The sequence below is a fragment of the Carcharodon carcharias genome, chromosome 12 (genome assembly GCF_017639515.1).
Source record: "Carcharodon carcharias isolate sCarCar2 chromosome 12, sCarCar2.pri, whole genome shotgun sequence".
NCBI lineage: Eukaryota > Metazoa > Chordata > Chondrichthyes > Lamniformes > Lamnidae > Carcharodon > Carcharodon carcharias.
Window position 1 is genome coordinate 65,467,487 of NC_054478.1, and position 16,863 is coordinate 65,484,349.

At 41.7% G+C, this 16,863-nt stretch overlaps 1 protein-coding gene across 2 annotated transcripts in view; it reads left to right on the plus strand.

The window, feature by feature from the left end:
* Positions 1-2,430: 2,430 nt before the first annotated feature.
* ly75 (lymphocyte antigen 75) overlaps positions 2,431-16,863 on the plus strand; it is a 151,001-nt gene continuing 136,568 nt past the window's right edge. For both annotated transcript variants that reach the window (XM_041200864.1, XM_041200865.1), the window contains exons 1-2: positions 2,431-2,616; positions 5,204-5,581. In XM_041200864.1, coding sequence (XP_041056798.1) covers positions 2,520-2,616; positions 5,204-5,581 — 475 coding nt within the window. In that variant the 5' untranslated portion in view covers positions 2,431-2,519. The remainder of the gene's footprint in view (positions 2,617-5,203; positions 5,582-16,863) is intronic.

A 16,863-nucleotide genomic window follows, 5' to 3' on the forward strand; every position in this document is an offset into this window, starting at 1 on the left:
TCTGGGTGACCTGGTGCATGAATCACAAAAGCTTAATATGTAGGTACAGAAAGTAATTAGGAAAGCAAAGAGAATGTTATCATTTATTGTGAGGGGAATTGAATGCAGATATAGGGAGGTTATGCTTCACTTAAACAGGGCATTGATGAGACCACATCTGGAGTACTGTGTACAGTATTGGTCTCCTTATTTAAGGAAAGATGTAAATGCTTTGGAAGCAGTTTAGAGAGGGTTTGCTAGACTAATACCTGGAATGGGCGGGTTGTCTTATGAGGAAAGGCTGGACAGGCTAGAATTGTATCTGCTGGTGTTCAGAAGAGTAAGAGATGATTTGATTGAAACATGTAAGATCCTGAGGGGACTTGACAGGTTGGATGTGGAGAGGTTGTTTCTTATGGGAGAATCTAGAACTAGGGCTCATTGTTTAAAAATAATGGGTTACCCATTTAAGACAGATGAGAAGAATTTTTTCTCTGAGGGTGGTGACTTTTTGAAACTCTCTTCCTCAAAAGGCGATGCAGGCAGAATCTTTGAATATTTTTAAGGCGGAAGTAGATAGATTTTTGATAAGCAAGGGTTATTGAGGATAGGCAGCAAGGCGAAGTTGAGGTTTAAATCAGATCAGCCTTGAACTTATTGAGTGGCGGAGCAGGCTCGTAGGGCTGAATGGCCTACTCCAGCTCCTAATTTGCATGTTCATATGTAAACCTGTACAGGGCTGCTTGCAGGCTGCCCGGTGGGGTCACTCAAAATCACTCAGTGCCTGATCGGGAGACCTGGCATTGGGAAAGGGGGACCAGCTCAGAGCCATCTCCCTGCCTTTGCTGCTGACCCTCACTTCTCCTCCCCTGTGACCCCAACCTCATGATCCCCTCCAGCCATTATTCACCTGTGATCTGGGATCCAGCTACAAGCAATACTAGGCCTCAGGTGGGTGTCATAGCAGCAGCAGCTACCGCCTCCCCAGTTGTGCTGCAGTTTAATAGAGCTGCTGATCACTGATTGACTGACAGCTCTTGGCAGGTGGGACTTCCACTCCCTTTGTCCTTGATTCCAGGGAAGGCACGCCACTATCTGGTTAAGTGCCTGCATGCTTAATTTGGCGAACCTTCCCTACAAGATGCAAAGAAGGGCTCTTGTTGTGTCACAAGACCCCCAATGCCTCTGTTAAATATGCCCCAGCTCAATATTCTCACTAACAAGCTCCTTATAGAACCATCACACACATCCTCCAAAGTGCCACACACACTGCACCCTAACCCTTCTAGCTTTAACATTGCAGGCTCTCAGCAGCAAGATCCACCATGCATTCAACCTCCCCCCTCACCCCCCAAACTCCCCAGGGAAACTGAAAGAGGAGGAAAAACCAGCTCACCCACACTTCCACACCACCCCAACCCTAGCCCCAGAGGAAGATAGTGAGGGTAAAGACACAGCATCGATTGTTACTATTGTCATAGGCACTGGCTGAGAGAATGGCACCATGTATAACTTAGAGGCCAGGTAGAACACAGATCTGCAGAGTGGGATGCACTGGGCACTATTGGGCAGCAATCACTTCAGATGGGAGGGACTCCACAGGTGGCACTTTTCCAAGGGCAAGGTCACATACTAGTCCTGCTATAGAGGAATGAAATGAGGACTGGCTGTGAGTTAAGCTTCTTCTTGGTGTCCTGATCCCTATCCTGACTTTTCTTTTGTAATTTATGTGTTCCTCCTTGACCATTTCATTTGGCAATTCCTCTTTGCTTTTGTAATTCCTTTTTTTTTACTTATTTCCTAACGTCTATGTACTGCATGTATGCCTTTTGCTTTTGTTTTAGTTTTGTCCTTATCTTTTTATTCATGAATTAGTTTCATGATTAACTAGTTTTTTTATATATCAGAGGAACACATTGCTACTGAACTTTTTTTTATCACAGTTAAAACTATTTCTCACTGCCATTCTATAAATATTTTGCTTTTGAATGTCAGTTTTTTTTTCAATTTACCTGCCCTAGTTCCATTAACCTATGCCTTAATTTCTTAATTATTTTAAATCTTATATGTTAGGATTGTTATTGCCTAGATGAAAACCACACACAGTATATGCGTAAACACCCACACCGGCTTGTTTCCTAAGAGTACAGGAACCCAACCATTGCCGGGAATAATTTACGTCGTGCACCATTCAAACATCCAAAACCCCTGAAGAAATTAATCGTCCCAAGGTCAGTTGTCGCATTTAATTGCTGATGCAGTCAATTTATTTGTTCAAACGGATTAGTTTGATTTACAGATAAACTGGATTGTAATAGCTTTCACTTTTGTTTCAGTTCACTTTTGAGATATTATGGGGAACGTGACATATCTTGAGCAACCAATAAGAAAGTGCTAATTGAAAGCTATCCTGCCTCCGCCAATAGAGTCCAGTGTTGCTTGTGTGGAGCAGCAGCGGGGTGAGGACGGGGATCGGTTAATATTATATTCCGCCGGCATCGCAGTGTGAGCACCAGAAACAGCCCAGAAATTGCGCAGGCATGAAGAGGTGGTGCGGCAGACAGATTCGTCTTTATTTTTTTCTGATGTTCGAGATCTTTGTTGAGCGTTGGGCAATAACAGCTTCTCAGAGTACAGGTGCGGTTAAGCTTAGAACAGTACCTACATATATGTCTGTTCAATATATATGTGTAGTATTTTTAATAACTGTCGATTTTGAATATTTCTTCTGTCAATGTTTTAATTGGCGTTTTTTCACGAATTGCCGATTATATATGAATGAAATGTGATTATCGTCGCGGCTTTAATGAAAGAAAACGATTGTTTCTCGAGTAAGGCTTGATAGTCGCTGGCTTAATTCCAACTATCACTGGTGAAGAAGGAAGTCACCTGTTTGCTTACTTGTTTTCTGTTCGGGTTATACTGGCAATTTCTGGTAAACGTGTTCTAGCTAAAGGCTGGGTTTCTGCAAAGGCCTCCGTGTATATTTACTTTAAAGTCCGTTAAGAATAGAACAGCACTGGAATTCAATTTTGAACATTTTATTTGCCCCCTCCACTTCGCTTTCGGGATGCTCACCCCATTTGCACATTTAGCTGAGTGGGTCGAAACTCCAAGCCTCCTTATAATGGCTTGTTATAAATATTCACCGGATTGTGTAGAATATATTGGGGACTGGGCAATGTCATACTCTCTCTAATGATACATTAGCATTTAGCATTCCATGTGGCTTTCCCACTGAGAATCTGCCCAATGATAGCTGACGCATTCGAGTTACAGGTGTTCTGTGGATGAGTCAAGCTGCTTTTTGAAAGTACAGCATTCCAAAAACGTCCATTTAAATTATAAAATCAAATGGGATGGTGTCTGTTCAGGGAAAAAATTGGATTAACTGTTTCCACTTAAATCATTGTCAATGTTTTTGAATTCATCAGGGTTGCCATTTCACTGTCTTGATTGAATGAGATCCAGGTTTTTTTTTGCTCATGGTGTGTCGGTGCCATTGGCTAGGCTAGCATTTATTGCCCATCCCTTATTGCCCTTGAGAAGGTAATGGTGAGTGAATGCCTTGAACTGCTGTGTCACTCACTGTGCTGTAAGAAGGGAGTTCCAGGATTTTGATCCAGCAACAGTGAAGGAATGGCAATGTAATTCCAAGTCAGGATTGAGTGTGACTTGGAAGGAACTTGAAAGTGTTGATGTTCCCCATGCATCTGCCGCCCTTGTCTATCTAGGTGGCAGAGGTCGAAGGTTTGGAAGGATCCTTGCTGAATTGCTGCAGTGGATCTTGTAGATAGTTGCAGCAGTGTGTACTGTGCATTGGTGATGGAGGGAGTGAATGTCAAAGGTGGTGAATGGGGTGCCAAACAAGTGGGCTGCTTTGCCCTGAGTAGTGTTGAGCTTTTTTGTGTTGTTGTTGGAATTGCACTCATCCAGGCAAGTGGGGAGTTTTCCATCACACTCCTGACTTGTGCCCTGTAGATGGTGGGGATAGGCTTTGGGGAGTCAGGAGGTGAGTAACTATCAGAATTCCCAACTTCTGACCTGCTTTTGTAGCCACAGTGTTTATATGGCTAGTCCAGTTCAGTTTCTGGTCAATGGCAACCCCAGGATGTTGATAGTTGGGGATTCAGTGATGGTAATGCCATTGAATGTCAAAGGGAGATGGTTAAATTCTCTCTTGTTGGAGATGGTCTGGGACTTGAGTGGCACAACTTTACTTACCAGTTGTTTGCCCAAACCTGAATTTGCTCAGGTCTTGGTGCAAATGGCACAGACTGCTGTGAATTTGCTTTGTGAAGTGTTAGGAAAAATGATTGTCATCTAATTTTAATTTTTCATCAAATTATTGATACGTGTACAAATTATATGTATGTGGGTTCTGTATTAATAATCCAATTCTTCAATCTGCTTTAAGTTTCTGAACACTGGTTGCTGCTTTATTCTTCACCTGCCAATGAAATTACTTTTCGTTGAATTTTCCTTTTGGCAGAGCAATAGCTTTTATAAATCTTTCTGCATTAAACATTGTATAACACTTCACCGTATGAAGTTTACTGATTCAGATAATTTGTAACTATTTTTCAAACTACACACTGTTGGGAAATCACTAAATGTAGATTGTTCATTCTCCTTGGCTGTATTTTGTACACTGTGATTTTTCTTTTACACAATCAGTGTTACTGCAGCCATGACTCACCAGTGAAACTTTGATATTTAAATTAGTGTTTCAGAATCACTAAAGGGAATTTTTAAGAGCAAAGTCTGTCATCTAGCATAAAGAGAAGTAAAATAGTGTTGTGTCATGCTTCTAATTATTGATAATAATTCTGGGGTTGGGGGTGGAATTCTAAATGAATTTCATGACCAGATATCAATCATCCTGTTACATAACCCAGTGCACAATGGTCAACGATGGAATGCTTGGTTCATTCCTCCATTCCCGTGATACTATTTTTTTTAGTGTACAATCCATCAATCTTAGCTCATGAAAGACTGTATCAATCACCCAAAGGGTATACACTACTGTCATTGAAAAACATATATTTAAAATCTGGTCTTATGGATGCCAGTTTGAAAGCCTGTGACTTGGTTAGTTAGACTTTTGTATTATTTATTTGTATATTTGTTCCTCATGTATAAAGTGAGCTTCATCCTTGAAGTAAAGAAGTGCTTAAATTACTTTGAATTTCTCATGTCTTTTGTTCTTTATCTTATCCCTTAGGTAATGGCATCTTTGCCATTCAGCATCAAAATACAACAAAATGCCTTGAAGTACGTTCCCCTAGAATGAAATTGGAACATTGCAATCAGCTAGAACAGGTTCAGCAATGGAAATGGGTGTCTGAGCATCGGCTGTTCAATATTGGCACTAAAAAATGTCTTGGCCTTGATTCTTACAACAAGGAACAACCATTAAAAATGTTTGAGTGTGATACAGAAGTTACAACCTTGTGGTGGCGCTGCAAAGATAGCACACTATATGGCTCATCCTCCTATAAACTGACTGTCAAAAATGATTCTCCAACAGCGAGCATTGATGCAACTGATGCATGGAAACAAAGTGGTGATGGCCATGATGTTTGTGAGCAACCATTTCGTAGTAAGTAACATTTGTTATACACAATAAATGTTGATGTGGTTGTTGAAATGTATGGAATGAGTACTTTGTGAAGCAAGTTATTTACATTGGACATTAAACATGGAATTAAATATAATGGAAGTTTTGAATTAACAATATTTGGGAGAATTACTATAAATTAAATCAAACTTTTGCTGAAGGTTGTTGAACGTTTGACTTGTCCTTTAACTGTTGTAAAATAAAATGCATTGGTGTATTTAGCAGGGGAGTGGCAGGATTGAGGTGCTCACATTGCTATATATTTATCAAAATCATTCCCTTGTCATAATTCCAGGGACTTCCCTACAAGGAAGAAGGTGAAATTTGAGAGGGAGTTTTCATTTCAGTTATGCTAACTTTAAGCTCAGAAACTGTGCCAATGCTCTTGCTAATGAATATCAAGGTTGTTTGCAGTGATGATGCAGTAGAAAACTTGGGGACTCACCCTGGTTATATTTCAGAATAATTCAACAGCAGTAGGAATTATGTTTTAAAGCACTTATGCATACTGAACTGATTCAGATCTGACAGTGAGATTTTCAGTTATCAGGTTAAGGTCTGTTCATGACAGCAATGAAGCATGTTGCTGGCCTGTACTCATCCCAATGTATTTGAAAATTCATATGCAGGTGGCAAACCTGAGTGGTGCTGGTGGCCTTGAGGTATTGCAGTTTTTAATTCAGTCATGGGATATGGCTGTTGTGACTAGGCCAGCATTTGTTGCCCATCCTTAATTGCCCTTGTTCAGAGGGCATTTAAGAGTCAACCACATTGCTGTGGCTCTGGAGTCACATGTAGACCAGACCAGGTAAGGATGGCAGATTTCCTTTCCTAAACGGCATTAGCAAACCAGGTGAGTTTTTACGACAACCAGCAATGGTTTTGTGGTAATTCCAGATTTTTATTGAATTCACATTTCACCATCAGCCATGGTGGGATCCAAGCCTGGGTCTCTGGAACACCAGTCCAGTGATAATACCACTATGCCACCACTTCTCCTATGAGTGCAAAGCCAAACATGAATAGTTTCATACCCTTTCGCCCTCATCTCAATGAACGTCGGGCTCAGCACGATGCTGAACTCTTCTTCCGCCGCCTTCGTCTCCGCGCTCACTTCTTTGGGCAGGAGTCCTCTCCCCGTTCAATGGATCCTTTTACCCGCCTCCAATAATCTCCCTCCACCTGGACCTCTCCCTCTGGATTCTTATCTTCTCTTGATCTTTTCATTGAGAACTGTTGGCATGACATCAGTCGTCTCAATTTCTCTGCTCCTCTCACCCACTCTAACCTGTCTCTCTCTGAACTTGCTGCACTCTGTTCTCTCAGGTCCAACCCTGACATTGTCATCAAACCTGCTGACAAGGGTGGTGCTGTTGTTGTCTGGCGCACTGACCTCTACCTCACAGAGGCTAAGTGTCAACTTGCAGACACATCCTCCTACCTCCCCCTGGGCCATGACCCCATCACTGAACATCAAGCCATTGTTTCCAGGACTGTTACTGACCTCATCTCCTCTGGAGATCTTCCTTCCACAGCTTCCAACCTCATAGTCTCCCAACCTCGGACGGCCCGCTTCTACCTCCTACCAAAATCCACAAACAGGACTGTCCCAGCAGACTGATCGTGTCAGCCTGTTCCTGCCCCACGGAACTCATTTCTTGCTTTCTTGACTCCCTTCTCTCTCCCCTCGTCCAGTCCCTTCCCAACTACATCCGTGATTCCTGTGACACCCTACATCATATCAACAATTTCCAGTTCCCTGGCCCCAATCGCCTCCTCTTCATCATGGACGTCCAATCCCTCTGTACCTGCATCCCCCACCGGGATGGTCTGAGGGCTCTCCGCTTCTTCCTCGAACAGAGGCCCGAACAATCCCCATCCACCACTACTCTCCTCCGTCTAGCTGAACTTGTTCTCTCATTGAACAATTTCTCCTTGAACTCCTCTCAGTTCCTCCAAATAAAAGATGTGGTATGGGTACCCTCATGGGCCCGAGTTATGCCTGTCTCTTTATAGGGTATGTGGAACATTCCTTGTTCCAGTCCTACTCTGACCCCCTTCCACAGCTCTTTCTCTGGTACATCAATGATTGCTTCAGTGCTGCTTCATGCTCTCGTCTGGACCTGGAAAATGTATTAATTTTGGTTCCAATTTCCACCCCTCCATCATTTTCACATGGTCCATCTCTGACACTTCCCTTCCCTTCCTTGACCTCTCTGTCTCAATTTCTGGTGATAGACTGTCCACCAATATTCATTATAAGCCTACTGACTCCCACAGCTACCTCGCCTACAGCTCCTCATACCCCGCTTCCTGTAAGGACTCTATCCCATTCTCTCAGTTTCTTGGCCTCCGTCGCATCTGTTCTGATGATGCCACTTTCAAAAACAGTTCCTCTGACATGTCTTCCTTAACTGAGGTTTTCCACCCACGGTGGTTGACAGGGCCCTCAACCGTGTCCGGCCCATCTCCCGCACATCCACCCTCATACCTTCTTCTCCCTCCCAGAAACATGATAGGGTCCCCCTTGTCTTCACTTATCACCCCACCAGCCTCCGCATTCAAAGGATCATCCTCCGCCATTTCTGCCTACTCCAGCATGATGCCACCAGCAAACACATTTTCCCTTCTCCCCCCCGGTGGCATTCCGTAGGGATTGTTTCCTCTGGCACACCCTGGTCCACTCCTCCATCACCCCCTACACCTCAACCCCCTCTCACGGCACCTTCCCATGCAACCGCAGAAGGTGCAACACCTGCCCCTTTACTTCCCCTCTTCTCACCGTCCAAGGGCCCAAACACTCCTTTCAAGCCAAGCAGCATTTCACTTGCACTTCCCTCAATTTAGTCTACTGCACTCACCGCTCCCAATGCGGTTTCCTCTACATTGGAGAGACCAAACGCAGACTGGGTGACCGCTTTGCGGAACACCTTCAGTCTGTCCTCCCTGTCGCTTGCCATTTCAACACTCCACCCTGCTCTCTTGCCCACATGTCTGTCCTTGGCTTGCTGCATTGTTCCAGTGAAGCCCAACGCAAACTGGAGGAACAGTACCTCATCTTCCGACTAGGCACTTTACAGCCTTCCGGACTGAATTTTGAGTTCAACAATTTTAGATCATGAATTCTCCCCTCCATCCCCACCCACTTTCCGATCCCCCTTTTTTCCAAATATTTATATAGATTTTTCTTTTCCCACCTATTTCCATTATTTTTAAATGTATTTCCATCTATTGTTTTATCTCTACCTTTTGCCTATTTTGATCCCTTCCCCACCCCCACTAGGGCTATCTGTACCTTTATTATCACATTCCTTAGATAATATCACCAGCTACAACATCTTTGTCCTTTTGTCTATGACATCTTTTGGTTATCTCCACCTATCACTGGCCCTCTCTCCAGCTCTACCTGTTCCACCCTGCCTTAAACCAGCTTAAATTTCACCTCTTTTCTATTTTTACTTAGTTCTGTTAAGATTCATATGGACTCGAAACGTTAACTGTGTTCGTCTCTGCAGATGCTGTCAGACCTGCTGAGTTTTTCCAGGTATTTTTGTTTTTGTTTTGGATTTCCAGCATCCGCAGTTTTTTGCTTTTATCTTATATGGATAGAGATTAGTTGCTGCTGATAGCAAGAGTATTGGTTGAGTTGCATTACAGGGATGCCTCAGGTGGCAAATTACCATAATAGAAGCTTTAACAGGCACAAATATCAAAGCAGGCTTCCGACTCACATTCATTAGTGATATGTGCACCTCAGGGGGCTCGCAAAAAAGATAAATCATTGTCTAACTCAGGATTGTCCTTTTGAATTCCATGATGAATGGAGAACCCTACTTATCCATCCTTACTGGGAGATTTTCACCTGTTATGAGCCTCAATCTTTGAGATTTTATGTTGGTTCAGAGCACTTTATCTTCATAACTGTCCTTGAAACAGATTGGAGAGGTTGGGACTCTTCTCCTTGGAGAAAAGAAGACTAAGAGGAGATTTGATAGAGATATTCAAAATCATGAGAGGGCCGGACAAAGTAGTTGGGAGAAGTTGTTCCTGGTCATAAAAGGATCAAGAACAAGAGGGCACAGATTTAAAGTGATTTGCAAAAGAAGCAAATATGATGTGAGGAAAAACTTTTTCACACGAGTGGTTTGGGTCTGGAATGCACTGCCTGGAAGTGTGGAGGCAGGTTCAGTCGAGGCATTAGATGATTGTTTCTATTCAAATAATGAGCAAGGATACAGGGAAAAGGCAGTGCAATGGCACTCGGTCATAATGCTCATTTGGAGAGTCGGTGCAGACATGATGGGCCAAATGGCCTCCTTCTGTGCCATTAAAATTCTGAGATTTTGTGAAAGGAGCAGAAATGATCCAACCTTGCTTAAGTTAAAATGTTTTATATGGTAAACATTTCTCTCTATCAAAGAGGTGGAAATAACTGTCCCTGTGAGGCTTTTAGTGCCAAACAGCAGGCCACAACAGGCCATAAAAGATCACATGCAGTAGAAAGTTAATTTGGCTTGCGAGTTGGTGAGTCAACAACATTGGAGAGTATGTCATCTATGTTGTTCATTTAGTGGGATTTTCCAGATTTTCTTCTTGAGTTCTCTGCCGGAATGCAGGTTCAAACCACAGCGCCGTGACCGCCTCCATGGGTAGGGCAAGGAGAATGGTCCTGAATTCACCCAAGCCAAAACAGGGATCAAATCCCATGCTGTTAGCACCAATCTGACCCACACGGGCTTGCCTAGCCACTGAGCCAACCAGCCCCCCAAGGGAGTTCAGGTGGCTGTTGGCAAAATGCAATTCATGTGTATGTTGCAGCCCAGAGTTATAAATAGTGATGGTAAAGGCTCCAATGTTCTTTCCACCACTGACAGAACAGGTATCTCTCCTCTTACTACCTGCCATTGGAGGTTGGAAGAATTTACAGGTTGAGTATCAAGTGTGAACCCATCTTCTTTGGCTATCAAGCTCTGGAGTGGAACTTGAACCTGTAGCTTTTGGCTCAGAGGCAGGAATGCTACCTACTGCACCACAAGACCTCCCATTTTTCAGATATGTACATGCACTTGTGACCATGCCAGAAACTTGAGGTTTGGGATCTAAATAGGGATATTCCTAGAATACAAATTTACAGATATAATAGTGTCTCATTTGGCTAGTATATGAACATTAGAATTCCCATATGCAGCAAATTGTGATGAGCTGTGTCAACTTCCCAGGCACAAAAATGGAACAGTTGGAGCAATTTACTTGATGATTTGTAGAGGTTACGTTTTTAAAAAATAAATAAATCTTTTTCCTTTCATGCTCTTAATCCTATCTTTCTTTCCCTCTTTTCCCATATCTAACTTGATTCTTAATTCACCTTTTTTCTTTTGCTATTCCTCTCTTCTGTCCTCGATAAGGAAATATACTGTTGGTCCCATCATTCACCTAGATCTCCGATACGATGATGTTCTTGCTGTGCCATTAGCAGCTCACATGTCAAATAATTTACAACACACAAAGCTTTTTTGAGCTGCAGGATGAGGGAAGAAATATCAAATAAACTGGGAACACTGCAAGATGCCCTGCTCCAGCAAATTCTGGGCCATTAAGATGCTGTATTGATGCTGTATTCTGGAAGAGCTAGATCAAAGGAACCAGGGGACCTTTTCATCCCTAATCTATTGTTTTCAATTCCAGAAAGTAATTATGGTTGAAACCTTGATTTAATTGCAGCAAAATACTGTTAAACTTTAGATATCCTCATTGTATTCAATGTGATTTTATGTTGGCTAGTGAACGTTTAAATTTGTACCTGCCACTGGTGCCACATTTGAAAGGTTGAATATGAAGGCAAGGAGAAAAAGTAGTCACCATACTGCAGAAACAGGAAGACATTGTCTCTCTTGCATATGTAAAATTTTCTAATAATTGTGAACTACCACATTTGAGCTGGGCGATATGCTGACTCTGGATATGACTCATTGGTAATTCACTGGTTCATTGATAATCCAAGCTGTTTCAGCACTTTCTGCAAATAAACTTCATTCCATGACTGGGCCTCAGACTTCAGTTTTGTATTATTTTATATTGTCTGCTCCCTGTTTCTGATCAGGATATGCCTTTCTCATGTTAAACTTCTTAACAGCCAGTAGGTGAAAGAGGAGACTGGAAGTTGGTCATTACTCACTTTAGACTCATACAGAAAGTGAAACATTACAAGTGTATAGCTTCTAATCCTATTTATCACCCCAGTGTCAATAAATGTCTCTTTATGTGTGCTCAAATAATGAATGCCCTCTACCTGTTTATCCTTGCTGTTAATTTATACAATTAACAGATTCCCTTTTACAAGAACCAGTGTTTCTTCAGCTAAAGCACTTTTAACAGTCTTTTTTTCACTTCTTCGACAGTGAGAGAGTCGACTCTAACATGCTCTTCCTATTTGCTCTTCAAAACCCCAAGCAACTAGCCCTGCTTTAAGTCCCATCTGTAAGGACATTTTCTGTACAAATCTACCAGTGCTACAAGGCTGGCTGTCCCCTATCTGGTACTTCAGAATAACTCCCAATTCCTTCCTCCTATCTAATTCACTTTTCTTTTGCTTCTTATTAGTTTACCCTCTAGTTTATTAGCAGCCACCTGAACTTCACGGTCATGAGGACTTCTGCTTCTAGTCCTATCTCGAGACTGTTCTATAGCCCTCCTTTCATTGCGTAATCTATTAAAGTTGCAACTCTACCGGCATTTCAAAGTCTTTCAGGACAACTACTGTAAGATCCTTGTGTGTGATCGGAGATCTTGCTCGAGTATGTGATCATTTTCTAACGCTTATCACTCTTAGACCCACTATTAGAACTCGCACTGCGCTTTCTTATGTTCTATTCTTTTGTCCCATTCTGCCAGTCCATGGACCTCACTTCTTCGCCATCATTTTGAGCATTTAACAAATATATAAACTTGCCAGTAACTTTTCCTGCAAATTCCACAATAGTTGCATCCCTCTATTCACTGGATCCTTTTCAAAACAGCTGCTAAGATTCTGAGAGTTTATAATCGATCCCAGTTAACCATGAGGAATGAACCAGGACCCAATGGGTATTAGTTTCCAGGATTTACTCAGAACTTATGTTAACGAATACTGGATGATCTCAGGGTTGTGTACTTACACCTTTGCTTTTCATCCATTACAAGAATGATTGTCGATCAGAGTACAATGATCATAATGGTCCTAAAGTATGCTGATTACTTGGGTCTCAAAAGGAATAACAAATGAAACTACAAGAACTCTGAGAAGTTCATAAAATGGTACAATAACAATTCTCTTAAAGTGATCGAAAACAAGGTGAAAAAACTAGTTATAGACTTTAGGAAAAAGCCAATTAATGATATTGCTCCTGTGAAGATTCATGATGTGGACATTAATACCTAGATATTTGTCGTTACTTTTAAAGTAGATTTTAAGTTGAATGTGGGGGGTGGGTGGGCAACAGTGTACAGATGTGGTGGCCAAGGGATACTACCTCAGAAAATTAAAATCCTTTCGAGTGCACCCCAGAATCATGAAACTCTCTTCGGTACAGCCGTAGTTTAGAGTGCTGTCCTTTTTGGATGCCTCTCCTGGGATTGTTGCCTTGGGAAAGCAGACTCTTTAAGGGTACAGTGGTTATTGAACCAGGCAGGAAGGTTATTTGATGAGCAGATCTTTCTTGACAAAATCTGCTCTCGAAGAATTTTGACAAAAGCAAAGAGTGTTATGAGCAATGAGAATCACCCCCTGTCTCCGTATTACTGCTGGATGTGTTCAGGGAAAAGGCTACAAACTTTCTGATGCAGGACAAATCGGTTCCTGAACTCATTTGTGCCTTTCTTGATAGGAATGTTTAACAGGAGTTTGATGTATAGATGAGGATATGCTGTCATGGTGGGACTCACTGATTATTTTAATACATTGGAATAGTTTTTAATAGATATCTTAGTTAAAGTTAGACCTCTGGGGTAATTTTCTTTCTTTTTATTGTTATTATTCATTTATATGTAATTGTTCATTTGTTAAACAATGTACCCAAAATGAATTTCTATATGGACGATAAAGTGAAATTGAATTAATAGTTTGATTACCAGGTTGGTAACCACTGTATTAGCGTCATGCCCTATTAATTTACCAGGACCTTCTCATTCCTTGTTGCCCTCTCTTTTGTAATTGACTACAATCTATCTTGGTTGGACTTAAGATGCCTTAGAGCTCTCTGCATTTTTTTTCCATGACCTCATCCTTGGTGTGCAGAAAAGGTGGAACTAATATTAGTTCCCTTTTAGGGCAGGGGCTGTCACCCAGAACAGAAGGTAATTTGAGATTCCTCCCATAGAACAATTGATGAGGACTATACCTTCCAACCATCTGAAGTGAATTCTTTGCATAAACTGCCCATGCCAGTGCAGTTATCAACTTAGTTTGGTTGATTTGCAAAGATTTTATGTAGCGCATGATTCATTTCAGAGTCCATTGTTGAAAAGACTTTAGTTTTATGGCCACAATGTTTGTGTTTTCATATGTCTCTAAACTCGTCATTAGCAAATTCCTCTCCATTATCAGTTAGAAACTTAGCTGGTGCTCCAGATCTGGTTCCTATCCATTTCTCCATGGCTTTATCTACAATCGACCTTTGTCCTTGCCAAGTAATACTGTAGGAAGACTAAATCTGGTTGCCATGTCTATAAAGTGAAAATATTGTGAGTCTTTGTCCCATACCTTTAGATCCATGGCAATTACCTTATTTAAAGTCACGTGCCAATGGAAGGCTTCCAACAGGATGTGATGGTGTGCTCCAATACATTTCACATATTTCACATTTTACAGTAACTTCTTTGAGCCTTAAACTCCTTATCCTTTAGCAGGAATTTTAATCTTTGACAAAAAAGGCTAAGCAAATTGCCTGTTCAGCTTTAAGAGAATTTACTTTTCTTCTTGGTTTCTTATAACCTGATGCCATTTGTTAAAGTGTACAATAATGCTCTGATTAGATAAATTGCACATCCACTGATTTTCCAAAAACAATCGCTTTGTCATGCTCTGCGTCCAATTTCATGTGTGCCTTTTTCATGGAAGGCTTACTTAACCATATAAGCATCTCACTGTAGACTACATCTGTACCAATAATGTGACTTACTCCAGTTATTTTGCATGGACTCGCTACTCTCTCAACCTCAATGTGTGTTCATCCCTGAACCCTAAACAAGTAGAACTTTGATAGTCCCTGACCTTGCATTGATCCTCACTACTGAGTGGCTAAAATGTTATCCAGATTCAATCTGTTCCACACTTGTCCATGTGAAACCACTATCTAATGCCACACAGTTAAATCAGCGCTTTCTTTAGTATTCACCACTACAATTAACACTTCCTTTGTCTTGTGTCCATGACAGTTTTGTCAATCTCTCCTTAGCCCCCAACTATAGCTGACCTTCTATCCTGCTTTACCTGCTCCACTGTTTAAACAGTATAAATTCCATCACATTTCTACTTCTCTTTAGCTCTGAAGAAGAGTGATACGGAAAAGAACCATTAACTTTGTTTCTCTCTCTGCAGATGCTGTCAGACCTGAGTTTTTCCAGCATTTTCTGTTTTTATTTCAGATTTCCACCATCTGCACTATTTTGCTTTTATTTGCAGAAATCAATATTTACTTAGTTTAGATTTATTCACAAAATGAAACATTACAAGTATAAAGCTCCCAACCCTAATCATCACCCTAGTGTCAATGTATCTCTTTTATACAGTCAAATAATGAATGCTTTCCATTTGTTTATCCTTACCCTTAATTTATACAATTAACATTTCAATCTCTGCCATGCCTATGTAACCAAAATGTTCTGTCTATCCACAATGCACATGGATTGCAGTGGTTCAAAAAGGCAGCTCACCACCACCTTCTTGAGGGCAGTTGGGGATGGGCAATAAATGCTGGCCTAGCCAGCAATGCTCACATCCCATAAAAATTAGGTTTTTAAAAATCCCAGGTTTGAAACCCCTTGAATGATTGCATGGCTACTTTATTTGTCTCTCTCACCATGCTCCAAAGAGGCCATTTGGGCATTTATTACCCCCCTCTCTCTTTCCCTGTTTTCACTGCGCTTCTGTCCCCTCTCAACTTCTGCCCTAAAAACTCTCCTACCCATATGCCTGGCTAACCCTTTTCCATCTATGGCCCCTCTACTCTTGTTCTCTGGAAAGACCAACTCCATCCACTTCCTTATATCCCTTTCAATCCAAAAAAATACTTTCGTCCAACCTCACTTCCTTCTGCATTCCTCTCTGAAAGGGGAGAAGGGGTGGGGAAGCTCCCTCAAATCTGCACTTTCTCACACAAACTCACACATACACACACACACGCACTGCCTGCCCATGGCCTTCCATTTGCCACTATACTTTTATAGCCATCAATTCCCTTAACCACTTCCAATGCCCTTTTCCCCCAGACTTACCTTCACCATCTCCCATTCAGGTTTTTCCCCCAATGCCCATCTTTGTTTCTTATATCCAAGTCTGTGCCCCTTGGACTTTAGCTAGTACATAACTGACTTCACCATCCTTTGATAGATCAGGTTGGATGATATTAGATTCTGCCTTAGTTTAGATTTATTCACAAAATGAAACATTACAAGTATAAAGCTCCCAACCCTAATCATCAACCTAGCGTCAATGTATCTCTTTTATACAGTCAAATAATGCCAAGACTGCTCACAATTGAAGGATCATCCTGGAGAACAAAAATAACACCCAGTTTTTTCTACAATATAACACTTCCTTCTGCTCTGCCCTCTCCATACATGAGGAGCTCATGAAATTCACTGTCACTAAAATAGAGACCATCTGTTCAACTATCTTTGCTACTTCCTCCCCATCCCCATTTCTCCCAAGTAAAATCTTCCTCCAAGACCCTACCCCTAACCTTAGACCTGAATCCCAGACTTCCTCTCATTTGTTTCCGGTCTCTTCTCATTCTTTCTGAGCTCATCTTGTTCCCAAGACCCACCAGCATCTTCCTTGATCTCTTTCCTACTAAACTGCCAACCACCCAACTTCCCTTCCTACCCAAAGCTACTGGACTTGGCAAAGTATTTTCTCTCCTTGGGCACTGCCCTGATTCCTTTCAAAACCACCATCAACATCCATCTCTTAAACTCTCTGTCCTTGCAAACTGCCAAACCCATCTAGAATCTCAGTTTCATTTGCCAGGTCCGTAAATGTGCTGCCTTCCAAATCTTTGCACTTAAAT